General features: G+C 43.1%; 1 protein-coding gene across 1 annotated transcript; it reads right to left on the bottom strand.

The window, feature by feature from the left end:
* Positions 1 to 1,576: 1,576 nt before the first annotated feature.
* On the bottom strand, positions 1,577 to 25,155 carry LOC311238576 (amino acid transporter heavy chain SLC3A2-like). Its single transcript, XM_084326678.1, has 10 exons — positions 24,932 to 25,155; positions 24,112 to 24,299; positions 17,959 to 18,132; positions 15,317 to 15,411; positions 14,237 to 14,373; positions 9,422 to 9,531; positions 7,578 to 7,780; positions 6,877 to 6,954; positions 6,157 to 6,370; positions 1,577 to 2,363 (listed from the first exon to the last, which is right to left on the bottom strand). The coding sequence occupies exons 1-10, from the start codon at positions 25,126 to 25,128 to the stop codon at positions 2,224 to 2,226; spliced, it is 1,536 nt and encodes a 511-aa protein (XP_084182804.1). The 5' UTR covers positions 25,129 to 25,155; the 3' UTR covers positions 1,577 to 2,223.
* Positions 25,156 to 27,151: the final 1,996 nt, after the last annotated feature.

Below are 27,151 nucleotides of genomic sequence, written 5' to 3'. Positions count from 1 at the left end.
TCGCTCTCAAGCATCGGCCGGGTGGGACATCGTTCATCCCCGCCGGGGCACAGGAACAAAGCTACCTGGCTACGTAGCCACGGTACACCCGGCCTGCACCCTGTTGTTAGCCCGTTTACCCGTAAAAAAGGTAAATAGGACTCAGCGAAACCCCCCACATTAGCAACCGACTGACCTTCATCAATGAAGCGGGCAAGAGGAGGGAAAAACGGCAATGTCCCGCGGCGGGGATTATTAGAACAACGACCCATTTCAGCATCAACATTAGCATCAGCAGTAGCATTAGTAGCATTAGCGTTAGCAGCGTGCTCCAGGATCGCCAGGAAATCGTCCACTGCAGTGGAACGTTCACCAAGCCACCCCGGCCCTGGCGCCGAAACATACTCCACAGCATTACCAATACCAACATTAATGCCCGATGACACAGGGCCTACCTTTGTACAAGCCGGCTCGATAGCCAAACCAATGTACGCTGCCCCTTGGTCTGCTGCCGTCAGACGAGGAAACATCAACACAGGCCGGACGTGTCGCTGAAACATGCCCCGAAGATGCCAGGGGTAAGCAAACCTCCGGTAAGCATTCAACATTATGCAATTTCTCTAATCTTTTCATAACAACTAGTTAACATAAGATGGAAACGAAAATAGAGGAAGTGTTTGGTGACCAGGCCCACTGTCTTATAGGCTACGCCTCCATAGGGGCGGGACCCGGCAGGTGTAGGTGTACTTGTTTTTTCGTTGATGGAGTACAATAGGTACATGAGATGAGGTATATCTCGATAGGCTTAAAGAGCGGGACGCGATGGCCAAGTACGATAATATAACTGCTTCAAGGTCCTTGAACAGGCATAGTGCAGCGAGGGAAACGGCTCCCTCCTACCTCCAGTTCATGGTCTCTAATTATTAATTACACACCCTCAGGAACCCTACGCTCTGCATCTTCTGGCCGCCTCAGACCCACTCCTATCCGAGCTCTGGACGATCATCAAAACGAAGCAGGCTATTCAGTCCTCGATCCAGTCAGGACAGCTGAAACCAGGCCAATTTTCCGCCATAGACTAAAAACACACCTCTTCAAACAATATCTACCCTCTAACCTTTTTATTATTATGTACCCTAATACTGTGCTACTGTTCTTATGATCTTGCTAATGTCTATACTACTATGCACTCAGAGTGTAACACTCAGGCTCAATATTATTTGATAAACACAATGCACAATCTGTAAGTCGCTTTGGATAAGTCAGCTAAATTACTAAATTCGAATTGAATTTCAGGCGATCATTTTATACACAGACCCAAATCCTTAGACTAGGAAAAACTAATCTCTTTTAAGATGTCACCTTTAAATTATATAGACCTACTTACAGTATTGAACTGAAGAAAACTGGATATACCATACTTATTGAATACCTTATTAAAATAGTTAACAAGATTATAATATCTTCTAGAAAGGAATCATGTAAGATTTGAAATACAGATCAAATGGATAGTAAAATCATTTTATTTTTTTGGAACGAGATCCTTCATGTACGGTTTGTGGGGATATTCCTGAAAGTCACAAAACACACTCAGTAGTTCATACCAGGACTTTGTTTATTTGTTTCCAATTGAATCCAGGTTACCGTCAGGACTTATTAACCATCCGAGTCAGCGGTCTCATCAGTTTCAATACAACACATACACATCAGTGTAACCGAAAAACGTCTTACCCCATTAAAATACATTTAAATAGTTACTAAAACATCCTCTTAAAATATGTTAAAAATCAATTACAAACGAAAGGGGGTACACCCTCAATGAAATGCCCAGAGGAACAAAAATGGAATGTCTTGAAAGAAAAAAATTTAGTTAGACCAACTTTCCGACAATAAATCACATGAACAAAAGAAAGAGCTACACCGCTGGACACCTCATTGGAACTCTTTTTCTAGCCAAAAAAACGTGTCCGTTCCAAGTTCTTTTAGACAAATTAAAATGTGCCTGCCTTGAGCATGTCGGGTATGCCTTATGTTATTATCTATGCACGGTCATACTGGCCTCACCATTCTGCATTATTTTCAGTTTCTCATTAACTCTCTAAGCCCTGACTGAGGCACCTGAAATGTATCTTGTATTTCCCCCCCCAATACAGTCCTGTAATTCTTGCATGGTTTTATTTCTCAATCGGGGACTAGGTATCGGGGGCAAGTCAACTCTAGTCTCGCTGTAGTTTGGCGCCCTCTTCAGACCAGGTAGGGGAACTGCAGCAGGAGTGCCTGCCTGGGCCCCATGATGATTTTGTCCAGGGGTATCTTCTGGCCTTCTTCCAGCTCTGGGTCTGTCGATACCGTCACCTTGGCTTTTACTGGCAGCTCCATCTCACCTGGAGGGAGAGAGAGAGAACAAGGGGAATCAATATGTGGATCACACACACACACAGCTGATAATATATATATAAAAAATGGGCTTTCTGTATTTTTCACCCATCCCAATTTAGTCGTTATGCCAATTCCCTTCCTGGTCATTGCGTGCATTGCCCCACTGTTGGCCTGGGGAGGGTGTAGAACTACCATGCCTCCTCCGATACATGTGGAGTCGCCAGCCGCTTCTTTTCACCCGACAGCGAGGAGTTTCACTGGGGGAATGTAACGCGTACAGAGGTTCATGCCATTTCCCCCAGATCCCCTCCCTGCTGACCAGGCGGCGTGAATATTTTCGGCAACCAACTTGTGTTCAGCGTTTCTCTGATTGGCCACTACGGCCATGTGACCGCGGCAGCGCGAGAGAGCTGCAGCGCGGAAATAGGCTGTCTATTGCCTCGCGCTGCAGCCGTCTATTGCCATTCTCTAAGACAAACTCTAACCTTAACCAGCTCCTTAACAGCGCCTAAACTTAACCCTTCTAACCTTAACCAACTCCGAAACAATGCCTAACCTTAACCATAACCAACTACGAAAGAATTTTGCCATTCTCTAAGACAAACTCTAACCTTAACAGTGCCTAAACTTAACCCTTCTAACCTTAACCAACTCCGAAACAATGCCTAACCTTAACCTTAACCAACTCCGAAACAATGCTTAAAGTTAACATGCCTAAACTTAACCGGCGAAAGAATGCACGTTAAAAAAAGAAAAAGAAAAAAAAGATTTAAGGGAATCGAACTTGTCACCAACGGACCGCAGGATCCACAGCAAGGCAGCGCTGCCAGTTGTCGATGGTAAAAAAGGGGGGATTACTGCTACATAATGCTACCGCTACGCTCTGCTGCTGCGTCGCCGTGGCTAGACACAAGTTGGTTGCCTTTAATATTTAGGCGCCCCAGCGCCCTGACCGACCAGTAAAAGTCGCAGTTTACAACGACCAGGACACACACCCCACCGGCTTCCCACGCACGAACACTGCCAATTGTGTTAGTAGGGACGACTGACCAAGCCGGAGGTACCGCTGACAGCTGGATTCGATCCCAGTCTCTGACACAGCTGATCATTTTGATAAGCTTAAAATCGCCTTTGGGTTGCGTGTGTGTGTGTGTGTAGTAGTAGTAGTTAAAAGGGGTATGAAAACAATAGAAATCAAACGGGATCTAATTAAAAATTATATGTTCAGTGTTAGAAAGTCAAATAATCAGGTCACAATTAGGGCTGGGCGATATGACGATATTATATAAATATCGGGTACAGTTCATTAACGATACACTTTTTTAACGTATTGTGGATATCGTGATGTTTTGCCCAAGAGGATTGTGTCGCGTCAATCTGGTCCACACCCGTTCAAACTTTTGAACAACGCCGCCCCCACACACACTACTGCATCAAAGTTACTAATTATTATTAACAAAGGCATTCGTTTTGTGGCATTAACGTTATATAGTTACACGTTCAATAACATTAGCGTATTTACCCAAACATAGCAACGTCCGATGACGACATAGATAGCAAGCGTTACTGTTCATATCTCAGCCCGTGCGGAGTTGTGCATGCCCATTCTGCGGTCTGTTAATAAAGTTTTCAATCAGACAGATGTATGGAAAGGCTTTTATTATAACATTCGTTGCAATAAAATCATTATGGCTTGTTTAGTCATGCTGCGGTGCGCTGGTAATCACTCGTCTGCCGCAGGGAGCTGTTGTTGTCGTTGAGCTGAGCTGAGCTCTCGTCAAAAAAAATTGCGGAAGTAAAAAACGCATAGAGCTTGCCGATTGGTGCTAAGAACAGCAGGGCGGGTTCAATCGGTGTGACGTAATTGGCAGACTCGACTGTCAATCAAAATTATTCTGTTGCCGGCTGAATGATCGAATGAATGAAAACGTTATTAACGATTGCAGAATGGGTACAATACAGTACAGCTCAATACAACAACAGTGGACTGGGGGATGAAGACCAGAAAAAGACTTTCGGCTTTTTTACATAAGGGTCCTCCATTTTCAATTCATCAAAACATTTAGAGACATACAAATATACAGTAGTTTCATAAAAATGCTAAAATGCTATTTATTGATTGATTGATTGATTTAAAACGTTATTAACATATTGCAGAATGGGTACAGTACAGCTCAATACATACAATTGTTAAGGGGATGCAGACCAGAGAAAGTCTTTCGTCTTGTTTACATCAGGGTCCCCCATTTTCAATTAATCATATTTCATATCTAAATCATATAATATCTCATTGCTAAATATATGCAATATATAATCTAATAATCCAATAATCTAAATCTAATATATAATATAAAAATGCTAAATGCATGGGTATTTTATTTAGTCTTTAATGTTAGCTTGCAAACTCAAATACTGTCTTGGTAAGCCTCATAATGAATTGTTTGGGGAAAAAAAGAAAAACATCGTGATGTGTATCGTGTATCGCCGAAAGGTCAGAAAATATCGTGATATCATATTTAGGCCATATCGCCCAGCCCTAGTCACAATTGATGAACGAGTTTTAGAAAATAATGAATATTATAAATGTTAGCTAGTTATTTCTGTTGTCATGGATACGTGTCATGTGTGTGTTTGTGTGTGTTTACCTGTAGCTGTCAGGGTGAGTGTATTAATATAGCCCCAGTTCTATGGGTCTAAGAGTGTGTGTGTGTGTTTACCTGTAGCTGTCAGGGTGAGTGTATTAATATAGCCCCAGTTCTATGGGTCTAAGAGTGTGTGTGTGTGTGTTTACCTGTAGCTGTCAGGGTGAGTGTATTAACTCTTTCAGTGCCACTCACGAGATTTCTCGTGTTTTTTATAGGTGGTTGCTAGCCACTCACGAGATTTCTCAGATTTTTTTTTTTTTTTTTGCGATCTGAAAAAGTATTGCATCACCCGAGCCTACCCGAGTATAGCCGAGGGGCGCCGACGATCACTGTGGAAAAAAGCGCCCCCTGTCGTCTCCCAGATGACATAAGTGATTTTGGAATGGACACAATGAAAATTAATGGGGAAAAAAATCCGGTACTCCACATTTTCCAGTTCACTGATCCAGCCGGGGTTACCAGAGTTCATTCTGGAGCCTCAGATCCCCGCGGATCATAGAGATCTACTGTGTCGCGTTGGATCCATACACGTATCGATTTTTTCGAATGGTGATCAGGAATTGGAATATACCAGTTGGATACCATCTGATGTCAGGTAAGGACTCTATGTTATCAGTGGTAGGATAATCGGAGTAAGTTTGATGAAGTTATAAGCTGTTTTGTGAAATGTCTTCTTTCGGTTTCACTGTAAAACTCCGTGAGGTAATCAACGGAGCGATTATCAGTGCGCGGCCGTAATGTGCTTGCGTGCACGTATAATATTGATCATCTAGCGTTTATTTGAAAACAATTCATAAAAAGGCCGACGAATATCAACGTTGTGGAATATTCCACTAAAAGACGATTTTCATAGAATGCTCCAGAATGAGCTGTTTTTTATATCAAAACGGGGGCTTTTCTAACTGCTCTGAAATGGAAACGACGCGATAAAAAAACAATCTGTCTTCACAGCACTGACTGGAAAATAGTCTTTGATAATGCGATGGGCAGATTAGACACATAGCCATAATTTAAAACATAGATTAGGCGATATTAACGTTAACATTGGCGCCGATGGTGGCATTCAAGCGGTAAAACGGAAAACCAGGCGTGGCACTGAAAGAGTTAATATAGCCCCAGTTCTATGGGTCTAAGAGTGTGTGTGTGTGTTTACCTGTAGCTTTCAGGGTGAGTGTGGCGGGGGCGTCGCCCCAGTTGAAAGCCGCCACGAATCTGTCGCTCTGGTCCCACGTGCGGAGGAAGGCGAAGGAGGAGTCGGCGGCGTGCAGCGACTGGTAGTGTCCGTGGAGGAGGGAGCGCTCCTTACCCCGCAGCTCACTCAGCGACCGGAACCATTTACGAATCGCCACACGCTCCTTCCTCACGGCCTGCGGGAGGAGAGCATCGCGGGACGTTAGATCGCCTGTGGTCGTCCTCCGCTAAACACATTCTTAGTCGGCTGATATGTATATATGTAGAATAGAATAGAAGTACTTTATTGATCCCCAGGGAAATTCAGCGCCACAGATCGCTCACAATAAATATTTAGGTAGTTAAAAGTCACAAATAAGAATAAAAATAGTCAGGGATATACATTCTAAAATATGTATATACACATTCTAAAATATACAGCCAAAAATGTACAGTAATAAGTGTAAAAAGTATTTAATGTTGACGTAAAGGTAAAAGGTCATAAGTCAAAAAGTCCAGGAGATATGTCAGAGTTTGTACTGTGCTCAGTGAGGCAGTGATATACTAAAAGGTACTATAGTCAAATTGTGTATTTAAATCCGTTATAAATAATGTCTCAAGACTAAGAGCATGGAGTGGTAAATCTCCTATCAGTAACATCCACATGCGAGCACACTCCCTCCCTCCCTCCCTCCCTCCTCACCTCGACTGTTTCGTTCACAACCGCTCCTTCTGCAGGCTCCTTTTCTATGTCCCAGAGCATCTTGGGAGGCTCTGCCCCCTGGTGGAGGGAGGGAGAAGAAGAGCATGGGTTAAAACCAGTCATAACGTAGCGATTCCATCTCGACACTCGATCAATGATTTTTAAACTCTCCTTCTCTTTATCGCAGGATCACATAATGGTGGGGAAAAAAAGGATTCTTAAAAATGGGACGAAAACGGTCTAAAAAATAAAAAATTAAATAAAAAAGTAAAATATCTAGTTTCAAGTTTATTATTAGTCACAACAAAATACAGAATACTTTATGATGAAATGCTTGTTTCTGTATGAGCCCCTGAGTGTTACATACAGTAAAAAGAAAGTAATTTTTTTCTTTAAGTAATAAGAAGTAAGTAAAGTCAATATACATACAATACAATATATATACAATACAGAGTAAAATGAACAGTGAGGTACAAACAGTTAGGGTAGGGTGCAAATGCGGTATGAATGTAGTGCAAATCTCTTTAATAATAGATAAATATAAAGTGTGTTAAAGTGTCTAAAGTGAGTGGTAAGGTGAGTGTTTGTTTAAAGTGAGTGTGTGTGCATGTGGCTGTGTGTGCAGTGAGTGTAGCTGATGGGTTGTTACATAGTGTCATTGTCATTGAGCATCTATTGTGGTTGGTTCGTCATTTACGGACCTCTGCCATCAGTCCGATCTCGTCTCCGTAGGTGAACACCGGTGTCCCCGGCAGAGTGAAGAGCAGCAGCTGGTAAAGTCTAACCAGATCAGGGCCTACTTCCTGGGCCAGCTGCTGCTTGGCACTGGCACCCATCCCCCAGGCCAGACTGGTCTGCTTGTTCTGGAGGAGGAGCACGTCGATGGCCGCGGCACGCTGAGCGCCTGCAGAGAGGAAAACGCCTTTTTAACCAACCACTACCACCCCCGGCTGAGCTGTAGTTCTTTATAGTAAAACATAATCTGTAGTTCTTTATAGTAAAACATAATCTGTAGTTCTTTATAGTGAAATATGTGAGCTGTAGTTCTTTATAGTGAAACATAATCTGTAGTTCTTTATAGTAAAGGATGAGCTGTAGTTCTTTATAGTGAAAGATATGAGCTGTAGTTCTATAGTAAAAGATATGAGCTGTAGTTCTTTAAAGTAAAACATATGAGCTGTAGTTCTATAGTAAAATATGAGCTGTAGTTCTTTATAGTAAAAGATATGAGCTGTAGTTCTATAGTAAAATATATGAGCTGTAGTTCTATAGTAAAAGATATGAGCTGTAGTTCTTTATAGTAAAAGATATGAGCTGTAGTTCTTTATAGTCAAATGGTGCGTTCACGTCAGGTGGGAAGAAGCGGAAGAACCAGCTTCCGACTGGGAAAAGCCATTCACGTCAGCCTCCTAGTGGTAATTCCTACTAGGTCATATGGGAGTTTTTTATATACCCCGATATCTCCCACTTCGCGTCCCGAAATGCGGAAGTATCAACCATCATGGCAGCAAGCTTGACGGCGATGTCGGCAATACAAGTTAAATGATCACTTTGATCACATAATCAGAATAATACAATCATACTGCTGTACTCTTCATGTTAAAAACGAGCTATACTTGCTGCTGTTCGTCTACAGTTGATTTTAAAGTAACTTGCTAACGACTTGTAGCAATAGGTTAGCAGTAGGCTAACAGTAGGCGATCGCCATCTTGGATGTGGGCGTTTCCTCGAGTTCAACGCGTGAATGCTTCCTAGTTGTAGCAACGAGATGTCATCTGGTTCGTCCGCTTCTTCCCACCTGACGTGAACGCACCAAAAGATATGAGCTGTAGTTCTTTATAGTAAAAGATATGAGCTGTAGTTCTATAGTAAAAGATATGAGCTGTAGTTCTTTATAGTAAAAGATATGAGCTGTAGTTCTATAGTAAAAGATATGAGATGTAGTTCTTTATAGTAAAAGATATGAGCTGTAGTTCTTTAGAGTAAAAGATATGAGCTGTAGTTCTATAGTAAAAGATATGAGCTGTAGTTCTTTATAGTAAAAGATATGAGCTGTAGTTCTATAGTAAAATATATGAGCTGTAGTTCTTTATAGTAAAAGATATGAGCTGTAGTTCTATAGTAAAATATATGAGCTGTAGTTCTATAGTAAAAGATATGAGCTGTAGTTCTTTATAGTAAAAGATATGAGCTGTAGTTCTTTATAGTCAAACATAAGCTGTAGTTCTTTATAGTAAAAGATATGAGCTGTAATTCTTTATAGTAAAAGATGAGCTGTAGTTCTTTATAGTAAAAGATGTGAGCTGTAGTTCTATAGTCAAATATATGAGCTGTAGTTCTTTATAGTAAAAGATATGAGCTGTAGTTCTTTATAGTAAAACATAAGCTGTAGTTCTTTATTGTAAAAGATATGAGCTGTAGTTCTTTATAGTAAAAGATATGAGCTGTAGTTCTTTATAGTAAAACATAAGCTGTAGTTCTTTATAGTAAAAGATATGAGCTGTAGTTCTTTATAGTAAAAGATAATGCGTGTTGTTGTTGATACCTCCAGTATTGGTGCTGAGCAGGTCAGAGATGAGCAGGTCGACACCAGAGGAGTTGAGGAGCAGAGACACTTGACCAGCCGTTTGTCCTTCTAGCACTCCTATCAGAGCCCTGAGAGAGAGAGAGCGAGAGCGAGAGAGGTCAACTTCATGTTATAGACGGTTTCAGTGGAATTGTGTTGCTAGGGGAACAGCTTGAACCCCAGTTTATGTCCTGTCAGTGATATTGGTAAACACTGCTCCAGGAAATAAACATTTTGAATGTTTATGTCAAGTTGAAAACAGTTTTATTGGAGAATAATAAGGGAGAGAAGAAAGAGAGCTGAGGCCAGTGCTCCTAACCACCGCATCAGTACTGTGAGAGAGACCTGCAAGGCAGCGTTTCCGTTAGCCGGTAATTACCGGTATTTGACCGGCAAAATCTGTTGAAGTCCGACATATTTAATCTCTCCGGTCATAATGTCCGGTGAAAATAATTCCCTCTAAACACAATTAGATTATTTGAATTGTATTAAAATAGGCTAAAATTAAATAGCCTATGCGATGAACGAAACAAACAATCATTACATTTGTTTCATCGTTGCTTCACCAAGCAGCCGGTCTAATAATGACATCCTGTTGTCAGCGCGAGCTGGCTGCTGATATATTTGCGAGAAGCATCCATCTGCCGGCCGGCAGGGTGCAGTACTCCAATTCAGCCATTGGCAATTCAGCTGTTGGGTGGGGGCGCTGCCGAGCGGTTTCCAGACCGGACCTAAAAACACTGCTGCTCCATGCTTCACGTAAATATATCAGCAGCCAGCTCGCGTTGACAACAGGATGTCATTATTAGACCGGCTGCTTGGTGAAGCAACGATGAAACAAATGATTGTTTCGTTCATCGCATAGGCTATTTAATTTTAGCCTATTTTAATACAATTCAAATAATCAAATTGTGTTTAGAGGGAATTATTTTCACAGCACATTATGACCAGCACCAAGTCGTTGGGAGATAAGATAAGATAAGATAAGATAAGATAAGATATTCCTTTATTGATCCCCTTGGGGAAATTCAGGCATCATAGCAGCATGGGGGGGAGGGGGGAGGGGGGAGGGGTACAGGTAGTTACCGGTAATTGGAGTGGAGATATACATCACGCAAACCCACGATAATGTTGCCGTCTCTCTCTGCCAAATTTCTCAGTTCTTCGCTTGATATAATTAATACAAATGTCCAATATAACGGAATTCGTTAGCTCATAAAAATGTGATTATAACAGACTGCTGTTTATTAAGGTCGGGCAGACTGCCCACCGACACCTCAAGTCGGCAGCAGCACGAAGTCTCGAGGGACTCATTTTATTTGGAATATATTAATGACTGTATATACGCAAAAGTAGCCTAGTTTTAAGTTAAAATATTATAAATGCCTTGATGATGTCATTCTTTATATAGGCCTATCAATTGTTTTTAAGCTCAATAAACTCTGACCGGAATTTATCCCATTTGTCCGGTAGATTGAAATCTACCGGACACTCAGACCTGCAAAAAATAATTCTAACGGAAACCCTGCTGCAAGGTAGAGGGGGGGGGGGCTAGTCTAGCCCGATCCTGGAGTTGGACACACTTGAGAATCTCGAGGGAACTACTTTCTGCTATTCCTAGTTTTCTCCACAAGGGGTCTCCAACCAACGTATGTGTTCAAGGATCCACGACTACATAATAGTACCCACTAAAAAAAGATAAAATAGCTCAAACACAGGAACCATCAACACATTAACCTCAAACCCGTTTCAATGTTTGTAATGACAGCTCCTGGTGTTTTCAATTAAAAAGGTAGATATAAGTCAGCTTCAGTCAGCTTGTACAGTCAGGAGCGAGACCTCATCGACTGAAAGGACGCTACCGTCCCATTAACATCATTACATTTACATTTAGCGGATGCTTTTATCCAAATCGACGTACGAGTTCTGTACAACAAGTCATTTGGAAGGGTACAACTCTGGCAGCTACGGGTCAGTAAGATTGTTCATCAAACAGTGTCAAACTTGAGTGCTACAATCTTGAGTGCATAGTAGTATAGACATAATTAGCATAGTATGTAGTAATATAGGCATAGTAGTATAGACATACTAGCATAGTAGGTAGTAATATAGGCAAGTTTCAAGTTCCAAGTTTCTTTATGTCATACAGAATACTTTGCATGAAATGTTTCTTTCTGTGTTGCTCCTGACAGTGTGCTAGATAATAACAAGATAGTATAAAATAAGTATAAAATAGAAAGTCAAGAAGTCAAGTACGTAAACAAGTGTAAACAACTAAATTGTTCAGTGTATCTATATATACAGTATGTACAGCTGGTACAAAAATGGTGAGGTATAGCTTAGCTTGTGGTGCCACCTTGTAGTGGTGAGGTGCAATAAGGAGGTGCAATAAGGAATGAGAATGATGTGCAATTTCCTTACCAATAATATAAATATAAAGTGTAACGTGCGTCTAAAATGGTAAAGTGGGTGCTACAGTGTGTTGTTTATTTAAGTGAGTGTATGTGCGCTGTGGTTGTGTTGTGTGCACAGTAGATTACTTAGTAACAAAGTACAGAATAGTAAAAGACAGTACAAAGGTTAGTGTATTTTCTTTTTTTTCTCCCCTCTTTCTTAATTTCCAATATTGATTGAAGAAGTGCGTCTTTAGGTCGACAGCGGAAGACTGGGTGGGTTTCGGCAGTCCTTCAATGTGGCTAGGGCTAAAAACAATCTGAACTGTCCCTTTAACCTTCAAATTATTATTTTTTTTTTTTATTGGTCTTTTTCCCCCTCCATTTTCCTCCGATTTTCTCCCATCCCAATGTTAGTCGTATGCCAATTCCCAGTCCCTTCCTGGTCGCTGCGCACTTACCCCCCACAGTCAGATCATCTGGGAGAGTGGAGGCTATCACGTGCTTCCTCCGACACACGTCCAGCCAATCACCGCTTCTTTTCACCTGGCAGCGTGGATTCTCATCGAGAGGGCGTAGCGTGTGGGAGGATCACACTATCCCCCTCAAGTCCTATCCGCGCTTAGCAGGCGCCCCGACCGAACTGTAGGAGTCGCTGTTTACAACGACCCGGACCCACCCCGCCAGCTTCTCCCACCCTCTAATACAGCCAATTGTATTAGTGCAGACGGCCAGCCAAGCTGGTGACAACCCCGGAGCTGTGAGCTGGATTCGAACAGGCGAATCCAGCTCACAGCTCCGGGGTTGGTGACGAACGCAATCTCCGCTCGGCCACCTAACCGCCCTTTAACCTTCAAATTGTATTAAAACTCCTATTATTCACTGAATAGGTTTACACGGCAGAAGGTTTTCAAACTGTACAAGGACCCCCGTCTCCCCTCCCCCTCCCGACCCCATGCTGTGACTGTGGAATGCTTTTGATCCCCGCTTCCCTCCAGGACACAATACTCTCCAAATCCCCCCAGTCTCTGTAAAGCAAACATGCTTATTACTAGACCAAAACCCATTTACAAAACTGGAAAAATGTACGCCCCAATTTCCCTGCAGTGATTTATATATAATAATAAAAAATGTACTCTATACTTTGTGCTACTTTTTGGCTACGAGTGAATAGGTATTTAAATTTTTTTCAGTGGAGTCATCGTTACAACTTGGTTTTTAACAAGGCATTCATTATAGAAACCAATGGCATGCTTAACACTTTGAGTGCCAGCGACGAGATTTCTCGTTAGTTCATGCCGACCGTTGAGTGCCAGCGACGAGATATCTCGCTTTTTTTTATATTAGCAATTTGAATTCATATTTCATCAATCTAGCCTCACGTTAGTGCTGCAAACTCTCTGAGCTCCATTGGGAAAATACCGCCCCCTATCGTCTCTCCCTGCACCCCTTTGGAATGGATTGAATGAAACACATGGGGGGGGGGGAATCCAGCTTCCTCATTTTACTTCTCAGGCAAGTCACCCGAGAGGATCGGATTCATTGCAGAGCCCCAGAACAGCATCGAATACATATTTCCAGTACCCAGCATTGGATCAATAAACGCGATCGATATTTGGAATGGCGATCAGGAATTGGAATAATCTTTTTGGAGAACATCTGATCTGAGGTAAGGAATCTATTTTACCAGTCTTAGGATAATCAGAGCTTTTTTCACAGAGATATCAACGTGTGCCCTGTGTGTGTGCGTGTGCTGATCAGGAAATGAGAGAATCAATTTTTCAGCTCGCTTCTATAGCGTGCATAAGTACACATAATATGTTACACATTAAGTACACATATTATACTATCGATAATCTAGCGTTTATTTGAAAACGATTCATAAATAGGCCGAAAAATTACAAAGTTTTTTGTGTATTCCAGAATATTCCAGTAAAGGGCGATTATCACAGAATCTTTATATTTTCCTGAAACTTTCAAAAGACGAGTTTTTCAAAATGGTATAAAACGGAAATGAACCGATTAAAAAACAATCAGTTTCGACAATGTTGACTGCAAACAAGTCATTGATAAGCGACGGCCAGATTAGACACATAGCCATAATTTAAGACATAGTTTATGCGTTTGCAAATATGAGAGCTCTATCATTGAAGTGGGTGGCGGCATTCAAGGGGGGTAAGGCGCACCGCATGGCTGGCACTGAGTGTGTTAATGCACTCATTTGTTTCAGTAAGGAACAACAAATACAAAGCTATTTAAGGTTAAGTGAAAGACAAAATGGAGAAACTTCTTTCCCAAGGCGGCCGTATTATGGGATGGCAAGATAAGGTTGTATTATGGGATGGCAGATAAGCTTGTATTATGGGATGGCACATACACCGGCAGTAAAAACCCTGGTTACCTGCTCTTGGCATCTTTAGTGCGGTTGCTCTGGACAACGGCCTGGACTTCTGACCAATTGGTTGAATTGGTGGCCATTTCGAAACCAGACACCTTGACTCCGTCGATGCCCAGAGCCAGCCAGTGTGCAGACGCAGCCTGGGGAGGGGGAGAACGCTGGGATCAGTATACTTGTGAGGACCATCCATTGACTTCAATTAAATCCCCAGACCTTCAAGGTTAATTGCGGTCATAGTCAGCGTTGCACGGTTGCCCTGTTGGGATTGAATTACAGCTGCAGACAACTTTTGAGTTGCCCAGAAAGACACAACTCACTCGTTGTGCTGCTGGATGATAGAACAATATAGTCTGGGTGGAAATAATAATAATAATAATAATAATAATAATAATAATAATAATAATAATAATAATAATAATAATAATAATAATAATAATAATAATAATAATAATAATAGCACCTTTCATACAAGAATTGCAGCTCAAAGTGCTTCACAACAGAAAAAAAGACAGGCACAAAATGAGCACATAAAGTGCAGACATATAAAATCACAGTTTTTCACATTAGGATCTAACATCCCAATAGATCACCTTGTTTATGGTTTGATTCTATGGCCGTTTTAAAATAGACAATAACAAAAAAGAGTAAAATGGTGCAATGCAATAAGATAGTAGAATAGAATAGACAGAGTAAAATGATGCAATAGTGCAGTGCAATGAAATAGTTCTGAATGACTGTTTAACAGTTTTAAACCGTCTTTAACTTCCCTGTTTGATGTCCACAGTTTAAAACGCGACAGTCTTCCTTCCTGTTCGAAATTAACCAGAAGTATCCTTCCAACCACAACGCCTAACCCTACAATACTTGTTTTATTGTGAGGATGGGGGAAAAACTACCCTCACAACATTTTAATCTTTAATACAGAACTTATTAAAAATAAAGGTTGTTTGTATCTCTCCTCCCCCCCCCCCCCCCATACAAAAGTAGTATGCTTATAAATCATATATCGTATTACATTTAAATTTGAACTTGTGCTGTATTATAACCGAATTACCGGACTCAAATAAACTTAAATGTTTGTACCGTGAGTTTGTCCACCATGTCGACCACGCCATCGTCGCTGAACCAGGGGTGCTTCCCCAGGTAGTTAGGAGTGACGTCCAGCACCACCTGGATACCTGCAGGAAGGAGAAGAGGGTTGAGGTTAAAGCTAGTGTGTGCACTCTCCATCTACACACTGCAGTCAATCAATAACCTCATTGCAGAAAAGAGCCTCTAGGTGGCGGTATCCACACGAGAACAGTCATCCCCATGCGCGCGTTGATCCGACTCAAATGGCGTCAGACCACGAGGAGCAGTACTCTTCAGAAGCACACACTCTACATCTCTATGGTTTATCTGTGGTGTTCTCAGTTCAACACACTCTACATCTCTATGGTTTATCTGTGGTGTTCTCAGTTCAACACACTCTACATCTCTATGGTTTATCTGTGGTGTTCTCAGTTCAACACACTCTACATCTCTATGGTTTATCTGTGGTGTTCTCAGTTCAACACACTCTACATCTCTATGGTTTATCTGTGGTGTTCTCAGTTCAACACACTCTACATCTCTATGGTTTATCTGTGGTGTTCTCAGTTCAACACACTCTACATCTCTATGGTTTATCTGTGGTGTTCTCAGTTCAACACACTCTACATCTCTATGGTTTATCTGTGGTGTTCTCAGTTCAACACACTCTACATCTCTATGGTTTATCTGTGGTGTTCTCAGTTCAACACACTCTACATCTCTATGGTTTATCTGTGGTGTTCTCAGTTCAACACACTCTACATCTCTATGGTTTATCTGTGGTGTTCTCAGTTCAACACACTCTACATCTCTATGGTGTTCTCAGTTCAACACTATAATAATAATAATGGATTAAATTTGTACCGCGCTCTACATTCGTGAGAATCTCAGAGTGCTACAGGAAAATAAAGACAAAAGTTAAATGAATAAAACAATTTAAAATGAATAAAAACAATTAAAAAGACTAACAACCAGTGAAATGGAAGAACCTAAGAGTAAAATAAAATAAAAATAATAGTAAAATGAATAGAAGTAAAAAATAAAAGTAAAAGAAAATTCAGGCAAAAGCCTTGTTAAAAAAGAAATGTTTTTAGGCCCCTTTTAAAAACCTCGACGGATTGTGGTGCTCTCAGGTGGATGGGGAGAGCATTCCAAAGTCTGGGTGCGGCGGAGCAGAAGGCGCGATCACCCATGGAGTGCAGTTTAGTCCTGGGGGCTTTGAGGAGGTAGGCTGTGCCGGAGCGGAGGGAACGTGAGGAGGACTGGGGGGTGAGGAGTTCCTTGAGATAGGCAGGGGCACCACCGTGTACGCACTGGTGAGTGAGGAGGGACACCTTGTACTCAATTCTGTGTTCCACGGGGAGCCAGTGAAGGGATTTGAGGGTGGGGGTGATGTGATCATATTTGCGCACCCTCATCAGGATCCTAGCAGCGACATTCTGGATGGTTTGCAGTTTTTTAATGCTTTTGCTAGGAATCCCGATGAGGAGTGCATTGCAATAGTCCAGCCTGGAGGAAACAAAAGCGTGGACGAGTTTCTCCGAATCTGCCAGGGTGAGTGAGGGGCGGAGTTTAGTGATGTTACGGAGGTGAAAGAAAGAGGTCTTGCAGAGGTGTTTGATGTGTGTATCATATGTGAGGTGGGGGTCCATTTTCACGCCCAAGTTGGTGACAAGGGTGGAAAGGAGAATGTCCTGACCGGAGAAGGAGATGGTGGTGATGGTGGTTGACCGGACCTGGTGTGGGGTACCGATCAGCATGGCTTGTGTTTTGGAACTGTTGACCTGGAGAAACCTGTGGTTCATCCACGCCTTAGTCTCCTCCAGGCAAGTGGTCAGTGTGGGGGGTGATGAAGGTGATGATGGTGTGATCCGGATATATAACTGGGTGTCGTCAGCGTAGCAGTGGAAAGACACACCGTGCCGGCCGATGATGCGGCCGAGGGGGAGCATGTACAGGGTGAACAGCAGGGGGCCGAGGACGGATCCCTGGGGGACACCGCAGGTGACAGGGTGGTTGGAGAATGTTGCGCCTCCGAGGGAGACACTCAGTCCGACCAGCCAAGAGGGACTGGAATAAGCCAAGGGCTAGGTCGCGGAGTCCGACATTGGAGTGGAGACAGTCCAGTAGAATGGGATGATCCACCGTGTCGAAGGCTGCGGATAGGTCGAGAAGGACCAGAATGGATGGGGTTCCCGCATCCGCCGCCATCAGTAGATCGTTGGTTACCCTGACCAGGGCTGTCTCTGTACTGTCTCTATGGTTATTCATTGTGTTCTCAGGGCAATTTAGAACGGATCAAAAGGTTGGATTTAGCAGGTTGGCGCCTTGCATGGTTGCCTCTAAATTTTAAAGCACTTTGAATGGTCAGAAGACTAGAAAAGCGCTACATTAACACAGCCCAAGCAACTAGCAAGGCTCTGTTCCCTTTCTGCCATAACAAGTAGCCAGGCTGTGTGGCAGACACCATGCCCTTTGTCATCCTTAATGTCCTTAAAACCATATTGAATCTCTGTAACATTTCAATCTTTAGGTGTAAATGATATAAATGACAATGAATGAACGCTCCATCGTCAGCAGGTAAAGGTCGATTTCCGTTTCCATTTTGAAGGGACTGAATTCATCCCAGCGCTTCTCTCTCCCGGTCCTCTTACCCTTCTTGTGGGCCTTCTCCAGCAAGGCGGTGAGGTGCTCCACTTCACCCTGGGCGGGGTCGATTGCCATCAGGTTCAGAGTGTCCGGCCTGTCGGCCTGCACGGTGTGGAGAGGGCCCAGGACCAGACCTTTCACCTTCAGCTGATTCACACTGTCCAGCTTCTTCTCCACGCCTGGAGAGAGAAAACAGAGGGATAGAGACAGAGAACGATAATTAGACGTTAATAAAATGGCTGCTCTAATAGAACGAGGTGGAGAGGGTATTAAAGTGGGTGATGCGGTTTTAGGCAACAGAGACAGCGGAGGTCGGGGGTCATTCCCAGTTCAACGTAGAAGTGCATAAAACCGCGTGTAGAATTCCCGGGGTCAGGGGGTCGTGAGAGATGGCAGAGGAAGGTGAGAGGTACTCGAGAACAACTAGGAATGTCTGATCACTGAGTGTGTCTGACTCCCACCTAAACGGAAAACGTATGAGGTATATCACGCCATACGTACCTTATGCATACTGCACCCGTGTATACTGTATACTTACTTACTCATAGTATATTTAGATTAGTGCCTATTGTAACTATATTTATCATAATGCAAATATAACAGGGCATACAGACCCTCATATGCACCTTGATTTACACTGCCTACTTGCTCATAATGCGTATACTCAGTTAATTATATTGTTATATTGTTTACACTGCCTTATTTATATTTTTCTACTGTACTATAATTGTATGACCTGTATCACGTCTTCTACTATTACCATGTACCTGTACCCCCCCTCCCCAATACTGCTATGATGCCTGAACTTCCCCAAGGGGCTCAATAAAGGAATATCTTATCTTGTCTACCTTAGGTAGGCAGAGGAAAGGAGAGACAATGGAGGTGGTTTGACAAGAAAGGATATATTATACCGTCAGGCAGTGAGAGAATTGGGACCATGAGTTAAACTACGTCCTTCTTTTCCTGTGTTTCTTTTATTATTAGATCATAATTACTAGTGCTGTCATCGATTAAAATATTTAATCTGATTAATCGCATGATTGTCCATAGTTAACTCGCGATTAATCGCAAATTAATCGCATTTTTTTTTAATTTCTTTTTGTATCTACCTCAAACAGATATTTTTCAAGTTCCAAGTTTTAATACTCTTATCAACATGAGTCAACAAATGCTTGCTTTATGCAGCCATTTAACACAAAAGGATGACCCTCATGCATTGCAAATTTGCATCAAATTCAAAACAGAGTGATGCACAAAATAACTTAAAAGAAAATAATAATTAAAAACAATGAATAAAGTGTGCATGAAATAATAGGGGAAAGAAAACGTTAGGAACTTGTTACATTCACCCACACAAGGGCTGAGTAATCACACCACCCCCCCCCCTCTCTCTCTCTCACACACACTCTCCCAGCTCTTTCTCTCTTGCCCCTTCCTCATCTCTCACCCCCCCCCCTCTCTCTATCTCTCACACACACACACACACACACACACACAATCACACACACTTTGAGTCAGAAACAAACATAGTATCAATGAGAGTATCAATAATACACCTGAGTGAAGTCTAGTAAAAAAAAATAATAATAAAAATTGTTTCTTCTAAAAAGTTAATCGTGAGTTAAAAGAAATAGTGGCGTTAATAATTACACATTATATTGCTGATGACTCAATGATAAAAGACTAGCTCACTGCCCCAATACTAGGTTTAAAGAAAGACTAACTTTAGACTAGCTCACTGCCCCAATAGGTTTAAAGAAAGACTAACTTTAGACTAGCTCACTGCCCCAATACTAGGTTTAAAGAAAGACTAACTTTAGACTAGCTCACTGCCCCAATACTAGGTTTAAAGAAAGACTAACTTTAGACTAGCTCACTGCCCCAATAGGTTTAAAGAAAGACTAACTTTAGACTAGCTCACTGCCCCAATAGGTTTAAATAAAGACTAACTTTAGACTAGCTCACTGCCCCAATAGGTTTGCCCATTAGAGGAAAAGGAGAGACAAAGGACTAGTTGTGTTCTATTAGAGCGGTATTAACTCTTAACTCACGGCTGGAGCATGTGACCAACATTAGACTAGCCAACTCCCCCATGAAAGCAACAGTTGTGATTGGAGGATCACGAAATACGGACGGGTTTGAGAGGGCTCAATCGTAACCCCCTCGTCCCCGTTTGATATATAATGTTTATTTCACTTCAAACACGTTAAAAAAAATAAAATAAAAATAAAAAGGAAATATGTAGTGGTGAATGGAGGGAACGTGTGTGTTCTACTGGAGTGGTGTCGACCGGAGAACAGGGACATGTGAGCCAGCCGCCGGGCTCCTGGCCGAGGCACGTGGAGGTCCGAGGACAAGAAGGTCTTCATGGGAAACACAACACCAGTCACATGTTGAGCTGCTGGAACGCTGCCAAAGGCCTGCGAGAGGTCTGAGAGCACCATGGCAACAGCCAGCAGAGCGCCTCTGTGTTCCTCTGACCTGTTTTCCTGTTTGTTTTAGAGCTTAAAAAATTAAAATAAAATAAAAAAGGGGCAGTTCACCCAAAATAATAATAAATATTTTCCCCCTTACCCAGAATCTGTCCATCGCCAGATAGGTAGGTTCAGTGTGCTTTGCCATGTTTTGGAGATATCGGATGTCCGAGATGTCTTGGCACTCGCAGTGGGGCTGAATGGCAATGTCTCCATCCATTAAACATGAGACGGTTGCTCCCAGGACTTGTTGTGAACAGTTTCATTTAGGAACTTTTTCCCACCGAAGTACGCCCGCCATAATACTATTAACGACGAGGTCTGTGGATTACCTTCGAGTAACCGGGTCATGATTTCTGGGAAGAGACGTATCTTTTTTTGGCGTCACGACTGGCCACAAAGCAAGCGCCGTTCGGCTCCACCGTGCTGGGAGTGACAGCAGACATGTTATGGCAGATATCTCCAAAACCGTGGATAGATAGAACTCTGGGTAAAATATATATTTTGGGGGAATTCTTGGGTGAACTGTCCCTTTAAAAAGATACCAATCTAACGACGACATGACAGCTTGATAGAAACTTGAGAAAACAACGTTCAGCCGTATCAGTGGTAGGAGCGTGGGGGACGGTAGGGACAAACCTGACTCGTCGTGGGACGACTTCGCGTCCTCTTAAGACAAGACGAGTCAGTCGTTATTATGCCCAATGAGTCAGCGGTTCACTTATCTAGGCAGCGGGAACAAACTGGAGGATGACCTTTGACCTCAGCCGTATCAGCGAGGGGGGTGTATGTACGGACAGACCCGACTCGGGGGACGACTTCCTGTCCTTTTAGACGGATGAGTCAGTGGTTATCACGCCCCCCCTGCCGAGTCAGCATGTTGACCGTGTGGCCAGCTGGACTAAACGGAGGGAAGAGACGGGAGGAAACACGCGACAGCCTCGTCGTCACAAGGTCCAACGCGTGACTTCACACACACACCACCACGTCCGTCTCCGTTTTAAATGGATGTAGACTTTATTTATAAAGTTCTATTCAGAGCCGTGCCCGACTCTACTCCCTAGATGAAATCACACAGGAAGGACCACTTTAAAAAGAATCTAGTGCTCATAATTTTTCAGGAGATTCAGCGTGGAAACTAACATAAAGAAATGACTAAGAAGACCAAGCGGACTTGATTCATCCACTAATCTACTTAAGAAGAGACAGACTTAGTTCTTATTATTGCATTTTTAGTTTAACCGGCAACATGTACGCCTCTGGCACTGTCCCAGTTTTAAACAACCAGCTGGCCTACCTCCTGAACCTACATTTCCCCTTTTTGGATTAACCTCTTCCTTACCTCTTTCAAAAAAAAGGTAGCTAACCCACCCAACCACCGCTCATAACTCTAGCGTAATGAACCGAATTAGGACGGTTGCTGCTAATGTTTTCACCCAAGCCACGGACCAAAGCTGCGTGTGTGTTTGTGCGTGCATGTGTGTTTGTGCGTGCGTGCGGAGGTAAGGGTTAAAAGAAACAACAGTGGCACTCTCCTATCTGGGTCACATTCCCACGAGGAACATCGGAGTGTCGAACCAAAATGTTTGCGTGCATCTAAATGTGCGGCGCACGTCGACTCCCTCGGGTCTAACAGAAAGGTTAAAAGGTCATCCACCGTTCCACAAGGGGCAGTGGTGGCCTAACGATTAGAGCAGCAGGCCTGTGAGCGGAAGGTTAAAGGGGTTATGCACTGCTATTCCTAGCACTATTTGGGCAACTTTACACACTTCCTGTGAGTCTATGTAACACATCTGTAATTTTTATTCCAAAAATAATCATTGTTTTATATTTCTAATCTTGTACTCAAAACCAGCATTTTTCAGCCTCATGAAAGCAGGCTATTATTGGCTTGGCTCCAACCATACTAGCAGAATGCTTTGAGTGACAGCCACCCACCAAATAGCTCCGCCCATCTCCCCGTCAGAGATTAGGTTTCAGGTTACATACAAATATGGTATGTCATAAATATAGAGATGTAGCAGTACTGTCTATCTATATATATGTTACCACTATTTGTAAAAGCCACAACCACGCTACCATATTTGTAATAATGTAAATCATTGTGTCGTTGTACATATTGTGTATACACCGTTAGAAGCTAACATAGCTTAGCTTGGTAGCTATTGTGCTAACAACATATCCCGACGTCCGGCTCGCTGGCCGGCATGCACGCCCGACACAAAATGGTTCTCTCCTCTCTGTACACCCCCGTCCCCACGGGTACCCTGCCGGGGAGCCCATGGACGCGACAACGGCGGCAGCCGTAGGGTGCTCGAGCCCGCCGTAACGCTAGTGGTACACAATAGCTATGAGCTAACTAACGCTACGGCCGCCGCTGTTGTCGCGTCCACAAGCTCCCCGGCAGGACACCCGCGAGAACGGGGGCACACAAGGAGGAGAGAACCACCCCAAATCGAGCACTCATGCCGGCCGACAAGCCGGACACCGCGGTTGTTGTTAGCACAATAGTAGCCCACTGTGATGCACCGAGTGGGCCACCATTGATCAACATGCAGCGATGTGTAGCTTGCATGATGCGTGTGCAGTGCTTTGCCACACAGGTCTGAGAAGAGGACCTGCACATGATAGCAACCGGGAGCGTCGCGGAGCATTCAGCCTGCTGGCTACCTAGATCCACTTCAACCAGCCGAGCGTCGGGAGCTCCAGCAGCTTGTCGATGTGCTAATAGCCTGGAGCCAGCTACCGTTAGCTTGCAGAGGCTATTAGCACACCGACAAGCTGTGTAGCCAGCAGGCTGAATGCTCCGCGACGCTGGTTGAAGTGGATCTAGGTAGCCAGCAGGCTGAATGCTCAACGACGCTCCCGGTTGCTAACGCCGGCCCCGGCTGGTGCTAAGTAGCTAGCGATCGCTCCCGAGTCCCGAGAGCTAACGCCGGTCTGTCTGTCGAAGACCGAGGGAACCGCATCAGGCTTCAGCTGATTAGTGATCTTCTGGACAAGCCTTCCACCCTGCAGGTAGCAAGAATGGAGGCGGGCATTACTAAAACCACAGAGCCAATCACATCACCGTGCGCTATAAACAGCGCCCTGTGACGTGCACCAGGTCGTCAAATCAACATGACCTGATTTACTAGAGGCAAAGAGGGGATGGGCTGTAGCTGAGGAATTCGCCAATATAGTATTTAGGCCCAAAAACACATTGATACGAACTCCTAATACTATAATACAATGCTAGAGACTGAAAAATGACATTTATAATGCATAGCACCTTTAAAGGTCAGAGGAGCAAGGCTCGTGATCGATATGAAATGTCCTTGATTATTTGACCCTCCTTGGCTTGTGACCGGAAGGTCGCAAGTTTGATCCCCCGGACTGGCTGGAAAAATCGGCGAGGACAAGTGAACGAATAACCCGCCCTTCACACGACGATACCCACCATTGACGTGCCCTTGAGCAAGGCACTTAACCCCCAACACTACTCAGTGGTCAACGGTGTCAGACTGTGGTTGTAGTGGGCAGCACTCAGGCTCTGAATGAGTGGAACCGAGTGCAAACCTTTAATTCCCTCAGAAGTGAATTTCCACACGGTCAGATATCTGGTATTGGGGCCCACCTTTCCATTAGCTTAACTGTATGTACAGTATGCATCCACCTTTATCTACATTTCTGTCTTTTCCCTACCTTTGATTCCTTCATCGGCAAACGCCTGGAGGTCAGAGATCTGGTACAGGGGTCCTTCGTTCCACCAGTTCATCTCGGGGAGGGGTTTACAGCGGGGAGCCTGGATGATGAGCGCTATAGCACCAGCCAGCATCCCCAACCAGCCGAGCCAAAACAGCACCAGCAGCGCCCAGCGGGTTCGCACCCACCTAGGGGGAGGGACGGAGACGATGATCAGTGTGAATTCAGTCAGCATAATAACTGCAATTCATGACTCGTCCCATCTATAGATTTGTCATCTTTTTTATCAACAAACATATCCATGGGTATACAAATCTGCGAGCGACTAAACACCACAAGTTAACCCATTGAGAAGCTGCCATGTGATGCATATTGTGATGTAGGCATCTGTGAAATCAGATGTGCGATCACCTGGCGCCAAGATCAGCCAATAACAGATTGCAATCAATGTAACCATTAGACGGCAGTCCCGCAATGGATTTCTTTGTGGTGTTTAGTTGCTAATTAACTATATATATATATATATATATATATATATATATATATATATATATATATAGAACACTCTCTTCCCCCTCTTTATGGAGTTCAAGTGAAATATCCACAAGTGCAATACTCACCCACTACCGTCTGACACTGTGATTGTTATTTTGTATATTGTAACATTGTTTTATTGTATAGTATTTAATGTTTCTCTTTAATTTGCTTCCACTACTGCACCTTCGGTTTGAGTCCCTAATCTCGTTGTATGCAAATATAATGACAATATATAGTATAGATTCTATTCTATTCTCTGGAGGTTTGTCAGATCCAGCCTTACCCGGGAGTGCCAGCCACCTTCATCAGCTGATCTTTCGACAGCCCGGTAAACTTGACCTCCTCTTCCGGAACCTTCTGCTTAACGCTGCCGTTCTTCTCCACCGCCGCCGCGGGCCCCTCGCCCGTCATGGGCTGCTTCTCCGGGTCCAGCTCGTTCAGCTCCACATCCTTCATGTCCACCTCCGTTTCCTTGCTCATCTCGGACGCCCTTTCGAGTTAAATCGGCTTCAGGAGGGATGGGGGGGGGGGGGGGGGGGGGAGGTAAAAGTCGGGAGAGAAAGGAGGAAGAGAGCTATTAATCATCTGATTGCTTTGTCTTCCATTCTGCTTTTGATCAGAGGGTGGAAAACCCACATAGCTGTCCAACATGCTTAGCACAATGTTGATCATAAATGCTGGCTAGGTTGACATTGCGTCTGAATGAATGAATGAATGAAAACTTTATTAACAGATTGCAGAATGGGTACAGTTACAGTACAGCTCAATACATACAATTGTTAAGGGGATGCAGACCAGAGAAAGACTTTCGTCTTGTTTACATCAGGGTCCCCAATTTTCAATTCATCGTAACATATATGACATACAGATAGACAGTACTGCTACATCTATGACATACCAGATTTGCAATTACAGTACTGTTTGTGATGTCTCATTCTCCAACGGACTTACGACAAAAAGGGCTTTCTCTTAGGGGCCCATTTGAGACCTTTTCGGGCAAGACATGAATATAGACAATATATTATAATATAATATTAATTATATATGTTTTATTGGGACGGTTGGTGAATCCCAAAATCGGCCTGAAAGGTCTCAAATGGCCCTAAGAGAAAGCCCTTTTTGTCATAAGTCCTTGGTCTGCTTCGTACGTCTCAAAAAACACTTGACAAAAGTGCTTTTTAATGGATTTAAAAAGAACCAGTTACCACACCGTCGTTAGGTATCCAAAGAATGTCCCGTCCCCTTTCAGCTAACCTGCCTGCTACTTCCACGGAGAAACAACCGCAAACCAAACGCCCAGAAGAACCATGGCAGCCTCACTAAGACAATATTTACACTAGACAGCTCAGCACTTCTGACATCCACGTCGCCTTGGTTTGTAACCTCGACTGGCGTTACTTTGACCACAGGTAACACAACATTCAGATTCCTTTTAATTGTCACGTCATTCAGTACCGTACAGCAAAAAGAGTGAAATTCACTTAGCTGTTGCCCCTTGACCATATAAGCTAAACTAAAACTAAAAATAGCACAGAATAAAAATAACACCAAGATGACTATATATTATACATTCATCAACAGTAAAGCAACAGGTGTGTGTGTGTGTGTGTTGCTGTTAGGGCTGACCTTTGAATGGTTTTGGAATTCGAAGCTTCGGGGCCGAGATTCGATTTTAATTCAAAGCTTCGATATTAAAAAATATATATTATAATATTTATTTTCTTTATAAAAGCAGCACAATGAACACAAATCTGTCAGTGCCGAGTCCGACCTCATCTTAAATAACACCTCATCTTAAATAACAAACAGCATTGCTTGTTGTAGTTAACAAAGAGAGGCAGAGTTGATTTTACAAAAAAATTATAATAATTTAATAATCGATTTTATTTTCATCTTCGAATCCCATGCCAAACGAATGAAGCTTCGAATTATTTAAGACAGCCCTAGTTGCTACATCTGTTCCGTCTGGCGGTTTCTAATATGTGTTATTAGCGTGTAACTAGTAATAATAAGATAAAATAACAGCAAGATGACTATATACATTCATCAACAGTAAAGCAACAGGTGTTTGTTGTTTGTTGCTACATCAACACAAACCTGCCACGTGTAATACGTTTGTTATTAGCGTGTAGTAGTATTATTATATTAATACATAATCCTAGTCTGGTCGGTTTTACATCACGGAAAACAAAACGACCGACGTCCCAAACAGCGGCTTTTTTTAATTTGATTTAATCCGATACGATGTTACTACGCGCCACCTGATGAAATTAAATCAATCCAACAATAACCGCCGAAAATATGCTTCATAATATAACAAAGTGTGTCGTTGTTCGAGCTAGCGCGTCGACTGAACTGCGTCTGATGATGAAACCGCGTCCATCGGTGGCGTCCCCTTCCTCCTTCAGCTTCAAACACGAGGCAGCGAGCAGCGAACTCTCTTCCTCATATCTCATGAACATCAACACAGTATTACATCTGACTCGCGATACAGTGGTGCGTC

This window comes from Notolepis coatsorum (genome assembly GCF_963971535.1).
Source record: "Notolepis coatsorum genome assembly, chromosome: 1".
NCBI lineage: Eukaryota > Metazoa > Chordata > Actinopteri > Aulopiformes > Paralepididae > Notolepis > Notolepis coatsorum.
The sequence above is the reverse complement of the archived record's forward strand: the minus strand, read 5'-3'. Positions and strand labels throughout refer to the sequence as shown.

Bases quoted from the DNA above. Each gene is read 5' to 3' on its own strand.
- LOC311238576 (XM_084326678.1), bottom strand. From the start codon at position 25,128: ATGAGCAAGGAAACGGAGGTGGACATGAAGGATGTGGAGCTGAACGAG. The intron at 24,300-24,931 runs GTAAGGCTGGAT...CCCTCCCCCTAG, and splicing joins AAGGTGGCTGGCACTCCCGG to GTGGGTGCGAACCCGCTGGG. The intron at 6,371-6,876 runs GTGAGGAGGGAG...CTCCTCCCGCAG, and splicing joins TTGTGAACGAAACAGTCGAG to GCCGTGAGGAAGGAGCGTGT.